This window comes from Ambystoma mexicanum, chromosome 10 (genome assembly GCF_040938575.1).
Source record: "Ambystoma mexicanum isolate Mex_15411 chromosome 10, UKY_AmexF1_1, whole genome shotgun sequence".
NCBI classification, from domain to species: Eukaryota; Metazoa; Chordata; class Amphibia; order Caudata; family Ambystomatidae; genus Ambystoma; species Ambystoma mexicanum.
The window spans coordinates 152,890,740-152,914,913 of NC_090932.1; the positions used below are offsets into that span (position 1 = coordinate 152,890,740).

The 24,174-nt window shown below is 49.0% G+C and overlaps 1 protein-coding gene across 5 annotated transcripts in view; it reads right to left on the bottom strand.

Moving 5' to 3' along the window:
• ADD2 (adducin 2) overlaps nucleotides 1–24,174 on the bottom strand; it is a 573,955-nt gene that overhangs the window by 335,666 nt on the left and 214,115 nt on the right. For all 5 annotated transcript variants that reach the window (XM_069617650.1, XM_069617649.1, XM_069617648.1 and 2 more), the window contains one exon: nucleotides 3,832–3,981. In XM_069617650.1, coding sequence (XP_069473751.1) covers nucleotides 3,832–3,981 — 150 coding nt within the window. The remainder of the gene's footprint in view (nucleotides 1–3,831; nucleotides 3,982–24,174) is intronic.

Consider the following 24,174-nt stretch of genomic DNA (forward strand, 5'->3'; position numbering starts at 1 on the left):
CATTCATTTATTTATTTAATTGTGTTTTCATAATGCGCCTAATACTGTACCTGAGTTCGGTTTCTAAGCATGGATCCGGGATTCAAACCTCTGTGGCTCGATAAATGAGTACCGACTTCAGTTGGGATGATTAATGTCTGTAAATATGTTCTATGTACAGCGCTTAGGCATAAGTGCTATATAAATAACACATCATTATCTCTGCTTTCCACTGCAGACTGTTGCCAGTCTGATATTCCCCTTTTTGGATCTCACCTAGCCCTCCTCTTCCATCAGGCTTTGGGGTCAGTTCAAGGCTTCCAAAGGTCTTCACCCAGAAGATGGCTTCTCTTTTCAGACCTTCAGTTTCCTGGGTCTCTTCCTATAGCCCGTGAGACAGGTCCCTCTCAAGACCAAAGGTTTTGCAAGTTTCTGGAGTTTCATGAGTAACCCTCTAGACCATAGGTTTCATAGGACTCTTTCCCAGACCCCTGCAGTTTCACAGGTCTCTCTTCAGACCACAGGTTTCGTAAGTCCCTTTTGAAGTTCCTCAGGTCTCTCCACATCGTAGTTTTTGCCAGTCACATTTCTAGACATCTGCAATTTCACAGGCCACCTAGAAGACTGCAGGTTCTGCGGGTCTCTTTGCCAGACCACTAGAGTTTCACAGGTCTCTTCCAGGCCTTCAGGTTCGTGGGCCTCTTTCTAGAACTTGGGTTTCAAATGTCTTCTCTGGGGCTTTGGATTTTCATAGGTCTTCTCCTAGACCTCGATTTTCCTAGGCCCCTGCTGAACCTTGGTTTTTATAATGCAGTCTATAGGTATCCCCCCTTCCCAGGATACTTGTTCAGGGGTATCTAGTCAATTGATCTAAACCCATTCCATCTAAATTTTTCCATCTACAAAATGTCCATCTAATGCATGCTTTTTGGGGGGGGGGTAAAGGGTTAATTTTTGTTCAGGTGCATTTTAAAGGGTAAAAAACAGGGATTGGGGGGGGAGGGCCGGGGGAGGGCCCAAAACAACTGAAAAAAACCCCGCATTAGATGGATTTTTTTTGGATGGAAACAGGAAACATTTCGATGGAATGGCATTAGATGCAATGGTTTTAGATGAAATGACCATAAACCCTTGTCAGGCAGTCAATGTTTCACACCCTCCTGCCATGTATCGGTTGCCATGTATCAGTTGTACCTCCCTTGATCTTGGATTTGCTGGTGGAGAGTTAAGCTTGCGGACCTCTAGAGCCCACAACAGAGGATGTTGCTTTCCTTTCTTCCTGGGCCTTTACCCACCATATTGTCAGCCAACAGCTTATCGGGATTCTCCAAATTCTCTTATGGTTTCTGCCACGTGGGCTTCTGACTGGTTGGCACCCTCTGGTATTTTCTCCTTTTGTATAAGGATTTCCCAGGCAAGCGTTTTCCCCTGCAACTGGGTTCTCCTTCCTCTGGTCATCTCATTGAGTTCACACTACCTTTGTAGCAAGGAGGTTTCCTTAATCTCATCCATGGCCTTCGGAATCCTCTCCCTAGCTGAGCTCTTCACGCCCTCTACATAGCACTCAGAGAGGAGCTTGTCTACCTCTCTGTATCCCAAAAAATTGTTCCTTATGCTAGTTAGAAATATAGGATTTAATTGGGTCTCCATCTGCATGTGGCATTATCCCGCAACCACGTCTGCTGTCTTAAACATATCGAGGCTGTGGTGGGATTAGCAACCCACTGACCACACCCCAGCCTCTATCCTTAACAGGTATGGGGTAGATTCAAGGGCAATCTATGCCTTTGGGGGTGGGGGGGTTGGTGGGGGTGTGTGTGTCATACACCTGAAAACACAAGGTATGCACTGGATTTCTTCCCTGTTTTGGTTAACCCTGTAACTATTCCTATGTTGTTTACCATCTTGTGCTTATGTGCTAAAGTCCCCTGCCGTGCCTGGGATGGTGGCTGGGTTAGTAATGGGTCCAGAGGAGGTACATGGGGATCTCCCATGCCACCCCACCACTCCCCATCAAGATATTCACAACCACTGCCTCTCCTTTTTGAGGTGCCCATCCCCATGCAGTGAATCAGAGACCCGTTGTTAGTCTACATATCCCCAGCAGAAGGAGGCAGCTCGAGCAGGGGAAACTAGCTGTGAGTCTTGCTGCACCACCGAATGGGAGCAAGACCCAGCCGACAACAGTGAGTGTTTATCAGTGCAGCAGGAAGTTTACAAGGAAATGTAAAGAGAGGGAGGTTCACCTGCTTGCGCTGGCTGCAGTAAACTCGGGCCATGTTGCTGGGCAATGCATCGTTTCCTGATAACAGACAGCTGAATTGAATCCCCAATCCCCACCACACCAAACAGCTTTCTGTGTCACTTATTACACACAAATGCAGGCACACCCGCATAGAACAGACAACAGTAGCACTAGGGCCTGATAAACACTGCTGGTATCATGGTAGTAGGATGGGAAAAGGGAGTAGAAGACTGAGCAGCACAGGTGACTGTAAGCAGAGACAGGTGGAGGCACAGAGAAGAAGTGACGAGGAGGATGAGGTGATGAAGCAGAAAGAGGAGGCTGGAGGGAGAAGTAAAGGGGAGGCTGGGGTAGAGCAGAAGATGGAGGCGAGGTGGAGCAGGAGAGAGGAGGCTGAGGTGGAGCGGAAGGAAGAGATTGGAGAGAGAAGGAAAAGAGGAATGAGAGCTCAGGTTAACAGAGGCTGAAGCAGATATTGAAAAGTGAAAGGAGGATGGAAGGAAACACAAAGAGGACCTTGGAGGAGACATTCGATAGATGAACAGGCTTAAAGGAAACACCAAGAGGAGGGTGAAGGAGTCATTGAAGAGAGGAAGGAAGTTGAATGGAAGCACCAGGATGGGTTATGGGAGAGAGGAAGAATGTTGAATGGAGACATCTGGAGGAGATTGGAGGAGACATTGAGGAGAGGATGGACGTTGAATGCAAGCACCAGGATGGGGTTATGGAAGCGAGGAAGCATGTTGAATGGAGACATCTGGAGGAGATTGGAGGAGACATTGGAGAGAGGAAGGATGGTTGAAGAAGACACCAGCAGGAAGTTGGGAAGAGGACTGAGGTTGACCCCTTACGAGGTTGGGTCTGTGTCGGGTTGAAGTACGAGCTTGTGATGGAGCCTTGAGGAAGTGTATATTGAGTGACAGACTGGAGGGCAGATGGTAGGAGGTGCGAGTGAAACCCCCATAGGTGCAAGACCGTGTACACCTGGCAAGGAGAAAAGACGGGCCTTTGAGTAACAGTGGCAGGACTCAGAGAGAGTGAAGTGCCAAGAAGGTAAATGTAAAGCCTCTAGGCTTACTCAGACTGCTGGCCTCATGCTGGATCCTATGAGGCTTTGTCCACTACTATCATACCCCACCATGTGGCCATGACCAGGCCTAATATCTGGGTACAAATGGGGCACAGTGACCCCAGATTAGAGGGATCTAGGAAATGAAGACAAGGAGCGGAGGATGGTGAGTCAAGGAGTCAAGTGAGAACTTTGGTGGACTCTTAAAATCCCCAGAACTCCGAGTGACTCTGATCATCTGCGCCGGGGTGGTGGTCGGGGGTAGGGGGCTAACACGGGCTGAAATTTGCAATTCAAAATTCTGTGTTTATATCAAATAGATTGATTATGGCATATTTATTAGCGTGAAATCTAGTAACATGACTTTTGTAACAAATGTAACAACTGTATGCAACAATTAGCTGGCAATAACATTCTGTAGCAATGGCAATGTATTCATCGGAAATGCATCATTATAGAGCAGTAACTAAAGCACACCTCTCATGACAAGTGTGCCCAAAAGCTACAGCATCAAACCGCAAATACAACAAATTCTTACTGCTGCGGTGGCAGGAGTGTGCAGGTGGACGATGCACCTCACATCAGGTCTGGCTGAGTAGATGGCTGAGTGCAGGCTGAATCCAGAAGGGTCTGCAGCAAAATTGGAACTTCCTTGCTCCACAACTTCTCCCAGGATGTTTACCTTTATCTAAGATGGGATGTAAAAAGACGTGTTTATTTGTGGGCTGCTGAAGTGGAATGTGCAATGAACGGCTCAAGCTGAGATCAATGAAAACATGAAGAACGAGGAGCCTCGCTATTAACACTTCGTTTCCTAAACATGAGAGAAACATTTTCACCCATGGAATGTCCAGCGGCAGATGCAGCGGCTGAAGAAGGCCAGTGCAAAAGGATTGAAAGATGCTCGAACGACAAAATGTGAAGCGATAACATGAGCACTTCATACTAAAGTCAGTGAAAACAGAAATAGAGAAATCATCAATGAAGTGATTTCGGCTTAGCACTGTTGTGAGAATTCAACCTACTGTAATGCATCGGTGTGCACTGTCATTTGAGGATATGCAGTGAATTTGGACAGTAAGGATGCCCTATTCTGCAGGAGTTTGTGCAGCATCCACGAAGGAAAAGGAAGCACAAAAGGAGCAGGCCGTGCCCTTAAAGCACTGGAGAAATGAAGGTTGGCTGGAGTGGCAGGTAAGTTGTTCTGGTAAATATGTTTATTTCTTCCATGTTAAGTAACATCAAAGTACATGTAAGAGGTCCCAACGATGCCCACCACCCAGGTAACCCATCAACTGTCACTGATGGAAGACCAGGTGCAAGGACATTCCACACACAGCTACATTCCGCAGATGACCTCACACACTCTAACTCACAGGCATCTACACACACAGACAGACAGACAGACAGGAACGTGGGAAGCCAGATACCACATATCTTCCTTCCTTACATAAAATCCAACAGACATGTCACAAATACACCCTCAAACAATTACCCACTACAGCCACCAGGGGCACGCGGAAGTCAAGGCAACCTCCTCCTGGTTTGCTGTGGGGCCAACTACAAGGCACAACCATCCACCAACCTTACTCATACAATCCCCCCCCACACACACACACACACAACATTTCTGAGCCATCCTCTTCAGAATGAAAGCAAAGGCGGTGAACAGGAGAAATGTAGATACACCAACAACCATACAGAAGACCAGAAGGAAGTAGAAACTTAATTATCAAAATGGCCCCAACCATCCACAGACAAGGAGAGACCACCAAGACCTCCAGACTCATTCTCTGCATTCATCCAAAGTGAACAAAGAACCACTCTTACACACACACAAAACACAAAGTACAGCTATCCTTGTTCCAGGAAAGTGGGAACCCGTTCATAAAACCATTGTCACCGCCCTAGAATGCTGGCATAACGAATTCAATATAACTATAATACAAAATATAATAAATGGTATTATAGTTTTAACTGTTCATATAACTAACGTGTCAAATAAAGCTTGCCATCCAGCTATGAACTATTACTATGGTATTTGAGTACGTAGCCAACTCTAAACAGTGAGCAAGACTCAAAGGCATGTCATCCAAATTGAAGCATGTTGCATGTAAACATCTGCTCTCCCCTCCTTTTGTTTTTTAAATTCCAATTATAGACACCATTTCAATTTCCTTCAATAAACATAATGAATCCTATAGAACTCCAGTGTTAGGAGCCACATCCACGATCGGGCGATGCCGGTTGGAGCCATCGAGTGCCGAGCTCTGCTGTGCTGGACGGACGGACGGACGGACGGACGCACGCACGCACGCACACACACACACACACACCTGTTCCAAGATGGCGACATTCCTATATGAAGACTTGGAGTTATATTTCCTCTGCAGGAGGGAGATTTACACTAGGATGGTAGGAAAGCAGTTGAGTAGTAGCACTTGGCCAATCACATTTTTCGAATGCTTTATCACCAACATCTGAATACAGTGAGGTGAGGGCCTTCCATGGAGGCAGGGTGAGACCCCTGTAGACAGTGGTTGTTTTCAGGAAGGGTAGGCATTTGGAGGCTGTAGAAGAGGGTTTGGGAGTGTTAGAGGCAGCCACAGGAGAATGAGATGGATCTGGAGAATCAAGGAGCAGGCTAGAGCGGTGAGACCAGAGGCCAAAAGGGGAGTTTGGAAGTGCTGAAGAGCATAGATGGGGGACAGTAAGAAGGAGGTGAAAGAGAAGTGGGAAATATATTGGGGGAGGTGGGCTGTAATGACGAGAGAAACATCAAGGAGGAGGTGGATGGTAAGGAGGAGGAGGTGAAAATCAAAAAGAGAGTTGAGTTTAAGGAAGAGGTGAAGGACAAAGAAGTGACAGGGTTAATATGTGGGAGAGAATAAGGAGGAGGTGAAGACTAGAGATGTGGCAAGAATCAAGCAGAAGGCGAGGAACGGAGAGGAGAAAAGAAACAACACAAGACAGAAGGTGGTTGGAGAAATTGTGACAGGAGAAGAGGAGGGAGAAAACAATCTGAAGAAGGTTGGAGGTAACAGCGAGATTGATAAAGAGGTATGCAGAGTAGGGAAGCAGGGAAAGATTTCAGGCAAGGCAAGATAGAGAAACATATAGACGAGTGTAGAAATAGAGAGGAGGAGGAGAGCAGAGGCAGCAAATGAAGAAAAGGAAGAGGCCTTCTACAAGCCTGATCAAAAAAGCTGATGAAGGAAGGAGGTACAAGTACATGACGGAGCATCAAGGAAGTGCAAGAGGAGAGGAAAGATGAAAACAGTGGAGCGGTAAGAGAGTTTACTTTAGCTCCGAAATGTCCCTGCCTTGTCGAGTAAGTAGATGAAGATGTGGTGTTAGGAAGTACAGGAGGACCCTCAGACAGGGATGAAACCCACAATATCTGCCCCACCCTGCAGACAAGCATAGGTAGTTAGTGTCTATGTGGATGCCCTTCGGCTTAACCAGCTGTATCTTCTGCTGCAGCCCAGGGCTAATGTTTACCGGTAATGTGGGCCATGATACTAGGTGTTCAGGACGAGAAGCCAAAAACCCAAGCTGATGGAACCAGAAGTCAAGAAAGAAGTGTGATGACACTGAAACCCTCACTCCCACACTGTGACTGGCTGAGAAGTAAAAATAACATATGGGAAGAGGCCCAGGACTGAGAGAACTTTTAAGCCCAGAGCATTTGTGGTTGGAACTTAAGTAGAAGTCATCCAGATTAGGAAATACTGAAGCTTGATGGGCCTCAGAGAAAACACATCCATTGGGAATTCCTATTAGTTGCAAAAGGGTAGCTCTAGGGGTCAGGAAAAGGCCTGTGGGGGGAATATTTCCTTTGCTTTGCTTTGTTGGAATCCCGTATTCCAGCTATCATGAATACGTATTCATTTAAGTTCTCATTTTGTGTCTTTGTGATGTTGATCTGGTCCGACTTCGTGATATTGGATACCTGGCATATAATGTGAATGCCAGATACATTCATATGCAATGCCTATACATCAGCCATAACTATTGGTATTGCCAGTACTTCTTATGTAAGAGTACAATGCTGTTTGTTAGTTATGATAAGAAAATCAACAAAGACAGGAAGGCATTCTAGATATTTGGACATTTTACTGTGGTTCAAGAGACAGGATGATTACAAATAAGAGAACAAGCAATGTTCTCAGGTATTGCTATTGCCTAGGCCCTGCTAATGTGTTTTTCCATCAGTCAAGTAGTATTCAATTTTTTCTCCTGGAATGACGCAGCTTCAAATGCCCCGGCCCAGGTCTTTGCGTTAATCATGAACTTCTCCATTATTTTGAGGATTTGAGTCCATTGAGGCATTTAGGTGGTATGATATGATATGATATGATATAATGATCGTTTATTTACATAGCGCCTATACACAATGTGTTTCAAAGCGCTTCAAGGCAAGGGTGGGAACAAGGGCAAATACAACCAGATTCTTACAGGCCATGAACAGTAAGGATGTGAAATTAACTATCGTACTCGGCCTGACGACATTTCAGATAGTGCAAGAGGTAAGACATAGATAAGGAAGGGAGGGGGAGAGTGGGGAGGAAATGGAAACAGACAGGTGACTACCGTACTAGCATGACGACATTTCTGGCAGAGCCAGAGAAAAACAAAAGTTGAGGGAGAGGGGTGCAGAAAGGGAGGGGAGGAACAAAACAAGCGACTATCATACTAGGCCTGACGACATTTCAGATAGTGCTGGAGGGATGGTGGGGAGGAAAAAACCAGTAAACAGCTCCCAATCTGAGGCTCAGGCATCCCTGCATCCCGCCTCTATCCCAGATGCTGTCGGTATTCGGAGTGCAGCAGGAGGATACTGAACTACTAGTATCCTGACTAATCTAAACTAATGTGGGTGATAGTGTGATTCCTAGTGCGGCTTATATCAGAGCGGCACTGGTGATTCCTGCATTTATCTAACTTTTGAGATTAACATTTGCCCTTCTAATGTAAATGCTAATGTTTGATCATTTCGTAATGGCTACTGCGCTGCTAAAAGTACATATTTTAATCAACTCAGATTCACTTTAACTTCCGCGTCCAGCCTGGTCCTCCGTCTCCGTCGGCATGTTCCCTGTGTCCATCCATTTGTCTACATCTTCAGGAGTCTGGAAGAAGACTGCACAATCTTTATATAGGACCTTCATCTTCGCCAGGTAAAACAACATATATTTGAGTTTAGCTGCACGCAATATCCTTATGACTGCCACATAGTTCATCCTTTGTTTTTGCACAAGGAAAGTATAATCAAGATATGCTGTGATGGTCGCTGAAGCTTGGCTGATCGTTGCTCCTTTCCGATAGTGTTCCAGGATTCTTTCCCTGTCTTTATAATTTAGTATCTTCGCAATAATCAGCCGGGGAGGGGCTCCGGGTGCGGTTTTCTTGTCAGGGCCCTATGCGCCCTCTCAACTGTGAACCCTTGGGTAAACATCCCAGTTCCTATTTCTTGCAACAGCATGTTTTCAATAAATTCTGTCGGATTTGGGCCTTCCTCACCTTCCGGAAGCCCAACAATCCGTACGTTGTTCCTTCGTGCCCGACCTTCCACCTCTTCTGCTCTGTTTTCAAGATTCTGCACCTGCTGCCGCAGTATGGAGACTTCATGGTTGTTTTCCTTGCAGCTAGTTGTATTAGCTTTCACTTCCTTCTCTAGCACTCCTGTGCATTCCGATAACGCCCTAACATCCTGTCTCAAGAGGTTCACATCAATGCTGATTGCGTCAATTTTAAATTCCAATGTTGATTTCAGCTCAGCTCTAGCTTCTAGGATCTGTTGGTCGCTTCACCCGGGAGCTTCCTCTCCTTGTGCCTCTTGCATTGTTGTTCTCGCACTCTCCGCCATTTGTGCAGGTTTGGCAAATGTGTCTATCGATGAGTGTTCCCTTTGCTCTTGTTTGCTTTGGATGTCATGATGCAGCCACCTGCTCTGCAGTGCTCTCTCCTACTAGGATCAGTGTAGTGCTGTTCCGGTCCTTTGTGGTACTTTCTTGGGCGGTTTCCTTACCGTTGTTCCTGAAGCTCGTTGTTTACTTATGTGTTACTTGGGCTTTTACTTCTCACTAAGCCCACTTCCCACTCCGGCGTCAACTTAGAGTTCAACTTGTGTTGGGGGTCCTCTCTGTTGTTGTATATCTCCCACACCCCTCTCACTGTCTCCACGCCTGCTGGCACTGCAGTGAGTGTCTCCAATGAATGTTGGTACTATGCTGGTCTGCTCAGTCTTCTAACATATGCTGTTACTTCTCCATCCCTGGAGGCCTCTTTCAGTTCTGCTCTGGTACCTGCTACCAATTTCATGATGCCACAGCAGAGACCACTATGCAGTGTTCAGTGCTACTGTCAGTTTGTGCCCCGTGTCTGAAGTCTGGTATATGTGAATATTCACCTCTCCCGAGTCGGGGCTACCCTGCTCTGGGGAAGCCCATGTTTCACAGACTGTGCTTGTCTACTATGCCCCCCTATGGGGTCTGCCGCTCTCCCAGGTGCCCCTGCACAGTTGTGAGCCCCCACAGACACTGTCTTGCTTGTAGTGCTGCTCACCTGCTAGATTGGTTGCTGCAGGTTTCTTCCAGATTTCAGGAGCACTCTGGGTAGTGCTGTGGTTTTTGTTATTGCACTCTTTAGGGCCTGAGTGCTGTCACGGCACGCTGTGCAGTAACCTTAGCCGGGTTAGTAATTTGTGGTTTATGGCTGTCTCTGGCACCTATTTTCATGTGGTGCTTGCTCTTCTTAAAGCATGCGGATTATAGGAGCCCAGTAGCAATGTGCCCTTCCTTGCGTGCAGTGTCTTCCCACTTTGTGTGGCTGTCTTTTCCTGCGTCTATTGCGCCTGGTGTTGTGCTCTTTCAGTGTTTCCGATGTGCATAGGACTTTGCGGACTCTATTTCTTAGTCAATTTCCTTTTTTCGGAAGGCCCGGCCCACGCGCCTCTTCTGTGCCTGCTACAGTAACCCACACGAAGTGTATGATTTAATTATCCCTATCTTTTTTGCCAGGTTCTGCCTCCTAGCCCTGTACTGTCGATACGATTGAGTTTTCCTCTGTGTAATAGCTCTGGTCTCTGTCCTTGTTAAACTGTATCTAGCTTCGTACAGTGTGCCGGTCCGCCGGCAGCCACATATGTGCCCTCACCTTTGTCTTCTTCGCTCGAGAGGCACTAATGGATCGAGGAATTACAGGATCCCCACATTATTTCTGCATATTGTCTATGCTGATCCTTCAGTGTTGGCGGCTCTGGTGCGAGGTTCTTGCTCCCCCGATCCTTCCGCCTTTATACTTCTTATCCGCTTCTAGCCATAAGTCCACTGACCCGTCCCGGCAGGGGCTGCCGTGCTTGTCAGTGCTGCGCAGATCTGTTTATCTGCTTTCCGCTCCTTACCGCTCCTGCCACTGCAGCCAGTCGGGGTCTAATCCAGCTTACACTGTATCATGGCCATTCTGATTCTCTTTTTGGAGCTTGTCGGCTCGATCCTTTGTTCTTGCCCAGCCACCATCTTGTTTCTCTACCGACGGGACTCTGCCTCACTTTTTCAGCTTACAATTTCTGAACTGTGTTGCAGTCCGATGCGGAAATGCAATCACAGCGTTCCCTATGCATTCATGCATCCATATTTGCAAAATTAAGTGTTTTAGCCAGTTCGGATCATAACTTCTGATCAGGATCATGAAGGATCGGCAGGAGCACCACGGAAGTGTCCTATGTCATGGCTCTATAGCCACGCCCCCCCAAGTATAATTAAACTTATTGGTGGAATGAAGCGCAGTAAATAGGACTCAATAGCCTGTTTTGTTTTAAACGTGTGAGAGCATTTTGTTTGCGGAAAAGGCCACTGCAGAAGGTTCATTAGCACAGAGCATGCAATCCTTGGCCAAGTGAACAGAGAAGCACAGAAAAGATTGTTATTTTATCAAGATTGATTGATTAGAGTGCTCAGGGTCTGCCAGTCAAAGAGGTATATATGACCATTTTATAATAATAATAATTTATTAAATGTGACTTTCTAGTGAAACCGGCATTTCCCACAGCAGTTTCAAATTGCCCCCAGAGCATTCCCCTGGGAAGAGGGTTAGAATGTTCCCAATATGCAACAATCATTTAAAAGTATGTCAGTGGGTCAAGGCTCTGATGATGTTGTGATGGATAGACATTCTCATGGGAGACAGGAAGAGGCGACCAGGACAGAGTAATAAAGATCCGCTTGTCGTCTCAAATGTTTCCATCATATCATTTTGTGTTGTGGGAATTGAGGGTAGATTGTGACATCACAAAATTGTAATTGATGGCGGTGTGGACCCAATGATCTAGCGTAATGTACACAGTTCTATAGGGGTCCAAAGTGTCTATAGGGTTCCAAAGTGTAAAACCAATCATTTTTGTGTGGGGAGATTTTTTATATGTTGCACGATCAGAAATGCGAATTATTTTATTGTGTATAAAAGATCTAACCTCAAGGGTGGTTCTTTTACAGAGCCTTTTCAGGCAGTTCTGTTCCGCGTCCCGTTTGAATTTGTTGTCTCAGCTGCGCCTGGGGCCCTGAATAAAATTGCATTACGTCTTGCACCGAGGTACACTCCTTTTTGACTAGTTTTGTCATTTTTTGGTGAGAGCTACGAGGCAACCCCCGATACACCACCATTCACCTTTCCCTGCCTGGGTAGCTGTTTCTGACTATATTCTGCAACTGCCATTTGTGGGCTCTGTGAAATAACTGTTGGATGCCCGAGTGGGGTGCAGCTGAGACACACTGTGTGGCAAAGAATGGACACACATGCAGAAATGTGAGACTGTGTGTGCATGAGGTGTTTGGTACATCCGAGCGCTTATCCTATTTTGGTTCACATATCTCAGTACACAACTCAGTGCAAACATAAAAAAAAACAGGGCTTGTACACAGTGGCCGAATGGCAACTGCTCACAAGAGCACGCTGGTCATCCCATCTTGATCACACTGAGAGAGGTAGGAGGGGTAAGCATATAGTGTGGAATTTTGTAAGCAAGTTAGGGGCCCTTTTGTGCCAAACGTGTACATTAAAGTCATGAAGTGGTCGCAGGCACTGAATCCCGTGTGTATAGAGTAGTTCCTCCAGTGTTTTGTCGGTCTTATATAGTCTGCCTCGAGCGGTTAGATTTTTTCTGGTCCTATCGTCTTCATAGCTGCCGAATGCTCCCTCAGGTGTGGGAATCGGGTGGTCTCTAATTGTATTGTTTGCTGATGTTTGGGTTGCATGATTACATTGACACGCCTTTTGTCTACTCTTTGTGTGGCGTTTGGAACTAATTGCATGGGTTTTAATACAGAGCATATTTATGCATAAACCCTGTCTTTTTGCCTGTTTTTTTGGCTTGTCACCTAAAGTCAACAGGACCTGTTTTTTAAGTGTACTCCCCACCAGGGTCACTATAGAGGCCAAAAAGGGGAGTGGCTGATGCACCTGCATCACTGCCCCGCCATCGTTGCTTGAATGAATGCGGTGGTCACATGGCCGGCCGGCACAGTGGCCACATGACATTCTGGAAATGCCACAACGAGGAAAGGGAACCCCATCTTCAGACTGGGCAAAGGAGCTGACATTAGTTCAGTCTGGCGTGGCACCATGGCGGGCCACAGGCATTCAGCTAGTCATACTTGATGTCAGATGCAGGCAGACTGGCGATAGGAAAAAACCCTTATTCTGGAACAAGCGCTCGGCCTGCCAAATTGGGCCATCCCTAAGCACTCAGGACTCCCACAGGTACTTGCAACTATTGCATAGTTCTTACACCACAGCTCCTATGATGGAGAAATACAGCTTCAGAGACTGCATTTCAGTGCAGCTACAATGATTGGTTCAAACTAATGATCTTTTGCCAAGCATGTGGCATCTGCGCTTGGTTCGTCGGACAAAATACACAACTTATTTTTCATATCTTAAGCACTTTATTGGTAAATGTGTCGCTTTGAACTTAAGAAGTGACACGCATAGAATTGTCTGCATTACTTGCTTTTTAACTTTGAAAGGATATGGAGAAAAATGTTGCGATATAGAATTTGACTTTGATGTATTTTAATGTAGTGCATTGTTTCTATTCCACTGATTGTATGTGTTTTGTGTGTTACATGCGATCTGATTTGATGGGTTTTATTGGTAATCGGAAATAAACTACACTAAATCGAATTGACAAATTAGGCTTTTACCTGGACCAGTCACATCATGGAAAAAACAGGGGAATTCCATGCATCAAGTGTGTTTATAGTGTGCGCGTAGAAGTGACCTTTGAGTCTGTACCAGAACATTAGCAATATCAATTGGTACCTCAGAAGACTTATAAAAATGAAACACAACTGGTTACAGTTGTTATATGGACTACACTGGGGCCCTAAGGGAATGTTTGGGTACACGTTTGCTCTGTTTCAGATTCACATGCTCTCATGCGGAAACTAATTATAGCCTTAACCTTGTCTTGTGTGCCATACTCCAATCATAATTGAAAAGGCCAATAAGCCCTTTTGAACTAATTTAGAGGCATGCTTCTTATTCCCGTTCCATTTCTACACCAATGACTAGAAGCGAAAGATTCCTCTACCCCCTGAAGTCTAGTCGTTCGGTATGGGGCCCCCACCCTTTACTACTTTATTAAAGGCAGCAAGTAAACAATCAAAGATCAGAAGAGCGAGATAGTAGCCCACTGTGACACTATACATGGGCGTATAGCTTACTCTGGTGGCTCCTGATACATCCTACCTGAAAGAGGCAAAAGCAATGAAATATACAAGGTGTATCAATTACAAGAAACATCTGTCTATGCCATCTCATCCCACATGGGCCACAGCAGTGTTTGATGAATTGATTTGAAGGAATGGCTAAGAAATGTCCTGAGTCACACACGGTTGGCCTCCTTCCTCAACGAGGGCCAATGGTGCAGAATTCTCCCCTGTAGCATGTCTGATTTTGGAGGAGGACTCCACTCAGATGCTCAGTAGTCTGAGCACTACACACAGATTCTAAATACATGAATGGAATTACATATCTACCCACTCTTCAAATCTAAAGACAGTCCTCGTTTCTTAGCGTCAGCCTGTTATTTGCAAAAGGGAGACCTTGCCACTCATGACTGGATGTGGAACAAGTTACTTACCTGTAACTGTTGTTCTCCAGCATGGGTCTGACATGGATTCACATGCTCATGAATATTCCCCGTGGTCAGGCCGGGAATCCTTGGTATAGAAAAAAATCAGTATCAGTTTCGTTTCTGATCTGTCTTTCTTAGTAGTAACCAATCACTGGTCTCTGGGTCATACTGCCCCCAGCCAATGACTGCCCTCTCCCTAAGCCCCGCCTCTGGCAGCCATCCTCAGATTTGGTAGCACGTAAAGTGGCAGTATGACCAAGTGAAGAGCCACAGAGTTGTAGGCGGGAGGGTTCGCATGTGAATCCAGGCCAGACCCATGCTGGAGAACAACAGTTACAGGTAAGTAACTTGTTCCTTCTCCAGCATGGGGTCTGGCATGGATTCACATGCTCATGAATAAGAGAATACATAGCAGTACACACATGCACAACCACGGGAGGTGGCAACAGGCTCAACATTAAGCAATACAACAACTCAACATTAAGCATCTCTTACCTCCTCACCAGGCTCACCTTAGGCAAACAGGTTGCGCAGCACTGCTTGGCCGACCCTGGACTCCTCCCTGGAGTCCCGATCGACGCAGTAGAATCTTGTGAAGGTGTGCGTCGACCTCCACGTCGCAGCCCTGCAGATGTCTAGCAGGGGCACACCAGACAGGAACGCTGTGGTAGCAGCGATTGCTCTGGTCGAATGGGCTCTCGGACGGCCGGGCATCGGTCGGTTTGCCAACCGGTGACAGTGCATGATGCAGCCGGAGAGCCATCTGGAAATGGAAGTCTTCGAGAGAGCCTTCCCTTGATTCACAGTCCCAAAGTTCACAAACAGCTGTGACATCTTCCGAAAACTCTTCGTGCGGTCCACGTAGAACTTCAGCGCTCTAGCTACAGCCAGCGAGTGCAAAGTCCTCTCGGCCGGCGACAAAGGCGACGGGAAGAAAACTGGCAACACCAAGGGCTTGTTGAGGTGGAAGTCCGACGGCACCTTGGGCATAAAGGAGGGGTGCTTCCTCAGCACCACCCTCGTGTCATGAAAAGTCAAGTATGGAGGCTTGCAAGATAGGGCCTGGATCTCTCCCACTCGTCGTGCGGAGGTGATGGCCACGAGGAAAGCTGTCTTCCATGACAGGAACTTCAGAGGCCCCGAAGGCATAGGCTCGAATGGGGCCCCCATGAGCCTGGTCAGCACCACATTAAGCTCCCACGCCGGGGCAGGAGCCTTCACCGGCGGGAATGATCGGAATAGTCCCTTCATGAATTCTTTCACCAGGCGATGAGACCACAAGGATGCCCGTCCCGTAGTCCTGGTATATCGGGAGATTGCAGCCAGATGTATTTTGATGGAGGCGTGAGCCAGTCCAGCTTTGGCCAGCGACAGTAGGTACGGCAGTACTTGAGGGGCCGTAATCCGCAGAGGGTTAATCTTCTGTGCACGGCGCCAGACAGAGAACCTCTTCCATTTATGTCCGTAGCACTTGAGAGTTGAGGACGCCCTGGCCTTTGCAAGAACCTCTCTGCAGTCGGCCGGGATGTCGTACCCTCCAAACTCTAGTGCTGCAGGAGCCAGGCCTGCAAGTTCAGCGACTCCGGGTTGTGGTGAAGAATGGCACCTCCTTCTCTGGAGAGAAGGTCTGCGCCCGTCGGCAGCTTGACTGGTGTGGACGTTGACAAGTCCAGAAGGTCCGGGAACCAGATCTGTCTCGGCCACGCCGGTGCGACGAGGATCATCCTGCACCAGGACCTCTTGAGCTGGTTGATGAGCCGGAGCAGCAACGGCAGCAGAGGGAATGCATAAAGAAATAGGACGTCCCAGGGGAACGAGAAAGCATTGCCCATGCTCCTCGGCTGGGGGAACCTGCTGGTGAACCTCCGGCACTTGGAATTCGCCACCGTCGCGAAGAGATCGATTTGCTGTTCGCCCCATCGTCGGAAGAGTCGATCCACTTGATCCTGGCGTAGTTCCCACTTGTGGCACGAGCGCAGCTCCCTGCTGAGTGAGTCGGCGATCGTGTTTTTTATTCCTGCCAGATGAAGAGGCACCAGAAACATCCGTTGGGCGACGGCCCAATGCCACAGATCCTGGGCTTCCTTGGATAGGGCCGGGGACCTGGATCCGCCCTGCTTCCGGATGTAGAACATCGTGGTGGTGTTGTCGGTGATGATCCTCACCTCCTTGTCCTTGAGGGACGGAAGAAAAGACCTGAGGGCCCAGAACACTGCGCGGAGCTCCAAAATGTTGATGTGGAGTGACTTCTCCTCCGGGAGCCCAAGGCCTCTCGCGTGAAGATCTCCGGAGTGCGCTCCCCAACCTTCCAGGGAGGCGTCCGTCGTCACCGTCACCTGGTGAGCTGGGATCTGAAAGTCCGTGCCCGTCGACAGATGGGAGCAGGTACCCCACCACCGGATCGCCTGACGGAACGTCTCGTTGAGAGGGATCCTGTCCTCGAAGCTGCCCGTCGACTGGACCCAGCGGGCGTCGAGGAACTCTTGTAAGGGGCGCATCCGAAGCCTGCAAAGGCGCACCAGATAAATGCAGGAGGACATCATCCCGAGGAGGGACTTCATAGATCTTACCCTGGCCATGTCCGCGGCCAGGAGACGCTGCACCTTGCCCAGAATGGTCCTGGTCCTTTCCTCTGATGGTGAGGCCAGCTGTGCCACTGTGTCGAGCTTGGCTTCCAGAAACAGGGCTTCCTGCGACGGAACCAGGTGGGATTTTGGAAAGTTGATGGAGAATCCCAGGTCCATGAGCAGATGGGTGGTATTTTCTCCTCCAGCTGTCCCAGCACGTGCTGGAGGGTGACCATACAGAACTTCTGTGCCTTGATGTACTTGATCAGTCGTCGTAGGTCCAGGATGGGGCGCCATCCTCCTGTCTTCTTTTTTACGAGGAAGTACCTTGAGTAAACTCCGGAGCCCCGAAGCCTCTTTGGCACGAGATCGATGGCACCCTTCTTGAGCATCGCCTTTACTTCCAACTGTAGTTGAGGGACGTGATTTTCCTTCCTGGCCACGGGTGGAACGCGAGGGCACTTCTTCTGAAACTCGAGGGCGTGCCCTTGGGCCAGGGCGTCCAGCATCCAACGGTCGGTGGAGATGGACTCCCACACGCTGACAAACCTCGCCAGCCGGCCTCCCAACGGGGTGCTTCGGCGAGGGCCCGACCCCACGGTCGGTTCAATCTTGTTTGGAGGCCGCCTTGCCTCCTTGCCTCCTTGACCTCCCTGTCGACGACGATGGGCACCACCTGACTTGCCGCGTCCCCTGTAGGCTTCCTGGGATGAACATCTTGCCGCTTGGCGGTAGGTGGAGGAGCCACTGCCGGATCCCTTGGAGGCACCTTGTCTGCCTCCGGAGCTCCGAAAGGACGGCCGTCGTTGTTGGAGCACTCCCAGTGCCCGGGCAGTCTCTGTGTCTGTCTTGATGGCCTGAAGGGACTCATCAACCGCCTTCCTAAACAGGTTGTTCCCGTCGAAGGGCATGTCCAAAACCTTGGTTTGTACGTCCTGGCGGAAATCCGTGGCCTTGAGCCATCCTCGTCGTCTCAAGCAAACGCCGTTGCCCAACTGACGTAAACCGGTATCGGCGATGTCCGTTGCCACCGTGATGGCGTGGTCCGAGGAAATCTCATCCTCCTGTAGGATTTCAAGGGCCTCAGCCCTTTTGGCGTCCGGAAGGAAGTCTAACAGAGGGGCGATTTTGAACCACAACTCCCTGTCGTAGCGGCCTACGATAGCCAGTGCGTTGGCCGCCTTGATAGTCGTCGCTGTGGATGAGATGATCCGTCATCCCATCGTGTCCAACTTCCTGCCCTCGCCGTCCGCGGGGAAGTTGATGTCGAGGCCGATGCCCCCCCAGCTTTCTTCTTTGCCACCGCAGAGACGACCGAATCCGGGGTAGGTTGTGCCCGAAGGCACAAGGGGGCAGCGTCGGGGGCCCGGTACTTCTTCTCGTACTGGTCCCTCTTTGCCGGCGCCGTGGCAGGGTTCTTGAGGAGGGCGAGCCCCTCATCCCAGATGTAATCAAGAAGCGGTATGGCGAGGACCGTCTTCCTTTTAGCCTCGCGCCGTTGGTAAAGGAACCCTTCTTTCTTCTCTTCTGGGCAGAGCTGGAAAAGCTTGGATGCTCTGGAAATCATGGCATGAAAGGATCCAATCTCGTTGGGTGGGGACGCCCGAGCAGGGGGCGACGGGGAACACGTCCCGTCGTTGCCTCCGTCATCATCTGTACCCGTCGTAGCCGTGTCCGTGCCTGTATCATCCCCGTGGGTAGTAGACCAGGGGGAAGGCAGAGCAGGCCGCAGAGGTGGGAGAGGTGGCGCAGGATGCGTCCTCCTCCTCTTATGCGGTGGACTTTCCGAAGGTCCTGGCTCCGGTTCCCCCATCGGGTCTGGCTCAGGTACCTCCGTCGGGGGAAGGGGCAATCTTGTCCTTATCTCTGAGCATAAGGACTGGATCGCTGACAAAATGGCCACCGAAGTGTCCTGCGGCGCCGGAAACGACGGGCGCGAGGGCTCTTGAGGAGCCTTGTTGGAGACACTGTCGCTCTTGTCATCGCCCTCGTCGGGATCCCTCCCGATGGGCTGGGCCTCTTCCACGACTTCGATGAGCTCTTCTTCAGAGGTCGTGTCCATATCCACGATGGCCACCAGCCTCTCCCCCACCTTTTCCAATGAGGACTTTGTGGGGGTCTTCTCAATGGGCCTGAAAGACGACTCACTCCGCGGGGGCAGGGAGACTCTGGGTCCTGAGGGCACCTCCACTGGTGTAGCCTCCAAAGGCTGAGCCAGGGCCGCGGCGACATCCACAATCGAGGTCTTAGCAGGGTGAATTAAGGCCATCGTCACCTTCTGGATGCCTGGGGCCTTCACCTTGGGGGGAGGGTCCGAGCCTCGCTCCCCCTCTGCCGAAATCTTCGAGATCGACCGGGGCCTCTCCAGAAGCTTCGTCGGGTTCTCGGACTTCCTCTTACCCGAGTCAGAGCGTTGGCTGGTGGTTGATGGCGCCGGGGAGGATGCGCCCTGCCTGGCAGCCAAGGAGCCTGACCGTTCGGCACTCCCGGTGCCTGCGGACTCGCGGTGCTTAGCCTTTTGTTGGGCCCACGTCGCCGGGGCGCCCTCACAGGACTTAGAAGACCGCTCGGACTTCTTTTTCTTCTTCTTGCCTGACGGGCTCTTCCCTTCCAGCCAGTTGGCGAGACGGAGGTGGCGATCCTTCATGGTCCGCTCCGACATGTTCCCACAAAACACACAGTCCTTCTCCGTGTGCGTCTTGTCCTCATGGAGACAGTAGAGGCATAACGAATGCTCGTCCTCCTTGAAAACATTCTGAAGCTGGCATCCAGGGCAGGTCCTGAACAGCTTCCCGGGCGTCGAGCTTCCTTTCTCCTGGGCCATGTCCGGGGTAGGCCTCGGAACTTCTGGAATCCTCCAAACGCGTAACTCGATGAAAACTTCACCCTTGAGGGGCGTAGAAAACTCCGAAACGGATCCCCGTTGATCGGATGTAGAAACGGTGGAGCTTGAGGCTCTATTTAACCGAAAAATGAGAAAAATCTCCTGAAAAAGCACGAAAACGCAGCAAAAGCTCGAGAGCTACAGCACGAGGACTCCCAACACTTGAACGTGCAGTAAAAATCTGAGGATGGCTGCCAGAGGCGGGGCTTAGGGAGAGGGCAGTCATTGGCTGGGGGCAGTATGACCCAGAGAGCAGTGATTGGTTACTACTAAGAAAGACAGATCAGAAACAAAACTGATACTGATTTTTTTCTATACCGAGGATGTGAATCCATGCCAGACCCCATGCTGGAGAAATGACATAACACATCATCTAGCGGACAACAATTTTCTTCAGAACTGTAATCATGATTTTACCCCATGAGATTGGATAAGCACGAAATATATTAGACTTCAAGATATGTGCAGAATTTGGGAACCATAGGATTCACTGCAGCGCTTGCCCATCTAGTCCTCAAGTGTCCATGGTGAACAAGCGATTATTGAAGGGTTCCCCAAAACGTTTAGGTGGCAAACAAACACATGACCCAATGTTAAGGAGAAATGCAAAAGTTGATAAAAGCAGCTATGTTCTTCATTCATTAATCAGTCATACCTCAGAACCACAAACAGTCGTTGCCAACCAGAAGCCTATCCAGGTTGTCCCAATAAGTATCGTCCTTTTTCTTCCTTTTACTGGATGTAGGAGGGACGATATAAATTGCCACATTGACCAATCTACCCATTATACAGAAGTAACACTATGTTGCACATTATTTCATTATTGTTTTTGCAATTTTACTCAATGTATACATTGGCAATAAACACATAGCAGGGATGCTATGAATTGCCCCCTAACCACCTAACACTAACACTCTCATCTCCAATGCTCAAACTCATTATGCAGACACCCAATGCCACACACACAGAAATGTTAACACCCCTCCCTACAGACATCAATCCAATAAGAATTCCACATCTCTACAACAGCTTACATGCCTCTGCCTCAGCCAACGCATCCCATAACAATGGGCAACAAGGCCGCCGTCTGAATACACAGGCCTCTATGTCTTCCACACCAATCACATACAAACAGATCCATCCACACACAGAGCATGATCATTCTAATCTGAGCCCCCACACTCTCACTTTCAGATCTGTCTAAGCACCTGCAGACAATGCAATTAGCAGCGCGGTGTGGGGGGTACACATCGTAGTACCACAGCATAGCATAGTATGCCATAGCATAACTTAACACAACACAACATACCCCTCTTTTTCAGATCTGCCAGAGTGCCTTGAGACCAAATGGCAGCCAGCAGTGCACGGTAGAAATGCCAGTAACATAATATGATCATGTTCCCTTTTACTGTTTTTTGGTAGCTCTCTGTGCTTAGCTGAAGGCAGGGCAGTTTCTTTTCGGTTGAACTTCATTTTGAAATCCCTCCAAGACTCCTGACAATGTTGATGAAGCCAGATTAGATGCACTAGTCAATGGAGATTGGCAGGCTGATGACGGGCACCGTCCATTTCCAAAACGTGGGGAAAATAATTCTGGGGGGGCATCTATACTCATCCCGAGTCTGTCATTGGTGAGCCTGTCAAGAGACAGCTTCAAAATTAGCTCCTCACTGATTTGGTATTTTTTATAAACAATACCCAGTAAAAGATGAAAGTTTGCATATAACGCCATTGCTCCTTATTTATTGTTGATGACGGGTGACTGATAGCAAACACTGTTATAAGTGTCCAATTATTTCCCTGTGTCCTTACAGAGAGCAAGATATAATAATGGCTCAACGAGAAGGAGTAAATATTCCCTAAAATATAGTTACTGATTATTTTAGAAGTTAGCATCTGAAAGTCAGGCTGGCCCAAACAATCCCCAGTTGCTGCTGGCTGGAGTGCCTGCCTCTGACCCAAACAATCCCCAGCTGCTGCTAGCTGGAGTGCCTGCCTCTGACCCAAACAATCCCCAGCTGCTGCAAGCTGGAGTGTCTGCCGCTGACCCAAACAATCCCCAGCTGCTGCTAGCAGGAGTGTCTGGCGCTGACCCAAACAATCTCCAGATGCTGATAGCCGGAGTGCCTGCCGCTGACCCAAACAATCCCCAGCTGCTGCTAGCAGGAGTGCCTGCCGCTGACCCAAACAATCCCCAGCTGCTGCTAGCTGGAGTGCCTGCCACTGACCCAAACAATCCCCAGCTGCTGCAAGCTGGAGTGTCTGCCGCTGACCCAAACAATCCCCAGCTGCTGCTAGCAGGAGTGTCTGGCGCTGACCCAAACAATCTCCAGATGCTGATAGCCGGAGTGCCTGCCGCTGACCCAAACAATCCCCAGCTGCTGCTAGCAGGAGTACCTGCCGCTGACCCAAACAATCCCCAGCTGCTGCTAGCTGGAGTGTCTGCTGCTGACCCAGAAAATCCCCAAATGCTGCTAGAGGGAGTGCCTGCCGCTGACCCAAACAATCCCCAGCTGCTGCTAGCTGGAGTGCCTGCCGCTGACCCAAACAATCCCCAGCTGCTGCTAGCTGGAGTGCCTGCCGCTGACCCAAACAATCCCCAGCTGCTGCTAGCTGGAGTGTCTGCCGCTGACCCAGAAAATCCCCAAATGCTGCTAGAGGGAGTGCCTGCCGCTGACCCAAACAATCCCCAGCTGCTGCTAGCTGGAGTGCCTGCCGCTGACCCAAACAATCCCCAGCTGCTGCTAGCTGGAGTGCCTGCCGCTGACCCAAACAATCCCCAGCTGCTGCTAGAGGGAGTGCCTGCCGCTGACCCAAACAATCCCCAGCTGCTGCTAGAGGGAGTGCCTGCCGCTGACCCAAACAATCCCCAGCTGCTGCTAGCTGGAGTGTCTGCCGCTGACCCAAACAATCCCCAGCTGCTGCTAGCTGTAGTGTCTGCCGCTGACCCAGAAAATCCCCAGCTGCTGATATAGGGAGTGACTGCCGCTGACTCAAACAATCCCCAGCTGCTGCTAGCAGGAGTGCCTGCCTCTGACCCAAACAATCTCCAGCTGCTGCTAGCTGGAGTGCCTGCCGCTGACCCAAACAATCCTCAGCTGCTGCTAGTAGTAGTGCCGGCCTCTGACCCAAACAATCCCCAGCTGCTTCTAGCAGGAGTGCCTGCTTCTGACCCAAACAATCCCCAGCTGCTGCTAGCGGGAGTGCCTGCCGCTGACCCAAACAATCCCCAGCTGCTGCTAGCGAGAGTTCCTGCCGCTGACCCAAACAATCCCCAGCTGCTGCCTGGAGAGCGCGCCTGTGCCTTACATTTTCCTGTTACCTTCCTGTGGAGTCCAGTCACCTGCTGAGGGTATAATTCAACGAAAACTGAGGTGAGGTCTCAATGAACTCCTCCAACAACCCTCCCCAATTCCTACTCAAAGAGAACAGCAAGATATCAATGCTATGCAGGAACAATCATTTTTTTAACAATTATATGTTATATCATTTCAAAACAAAATTACCTTGGTCCATTTATTATGAAAACCATTGGACCTCCCATGTTGCACCTTGTATATGCAAAACATGCTTTTTGAGACGCTGGGCAGCCATTTAAATTCACACCCAATGCATCCCCGTTTATTTTAGGCAGATGATATCATGGTGTTGAAAAAAAAACCTTTCTAATCTCTAGTCACTTACCACAAAATTCCATGAGATCAGCCTAAAGGATGGAATCATTCTAGAGGACCTCTGACATTTGATACATGGTTAAATACTAGTTACTGGAATGTGTCTATATCACAAAAGTATTACCCTTCAGTGGCACTTCAAGATAAGTTCATTAGTGAAGGTGTATTTGGAGGCCTGGCTGAAAGGACCTGCCTATGGCCTGATCTTGCCACGCCAACCAACAGTCCTGATTTGGCATTAGCACTACGGTTCGACGGGGTTCTTGGAATTACCAAGGGCTGGGATGTGAATAACTACACTGTTGGGAAATGAATGGGGAAAACCAGGGGAAAGGAATGATGTATCATCAATGCGATACTGAGTAAAACCAGGAACCTGCAAAGGTTTTCCTTGGACCTAGCATACAGGTCATTCAGTATAAGTGTCGGCATGCCCATTCCGAGACTGCAAACTCCACAAAGTGCACAGTCTGTGGGTATTTGCACAGATGCAGTTTCTTTGATGATACCTCCTTTATAGGCAGACTCTGGATTTCCATCATTAGGTATCTTTTATAGGAATTTTTGTTTCCTTGGAAACGAGCTTTAAATATGGAAATTCAATTCTATTTTTTTCTAG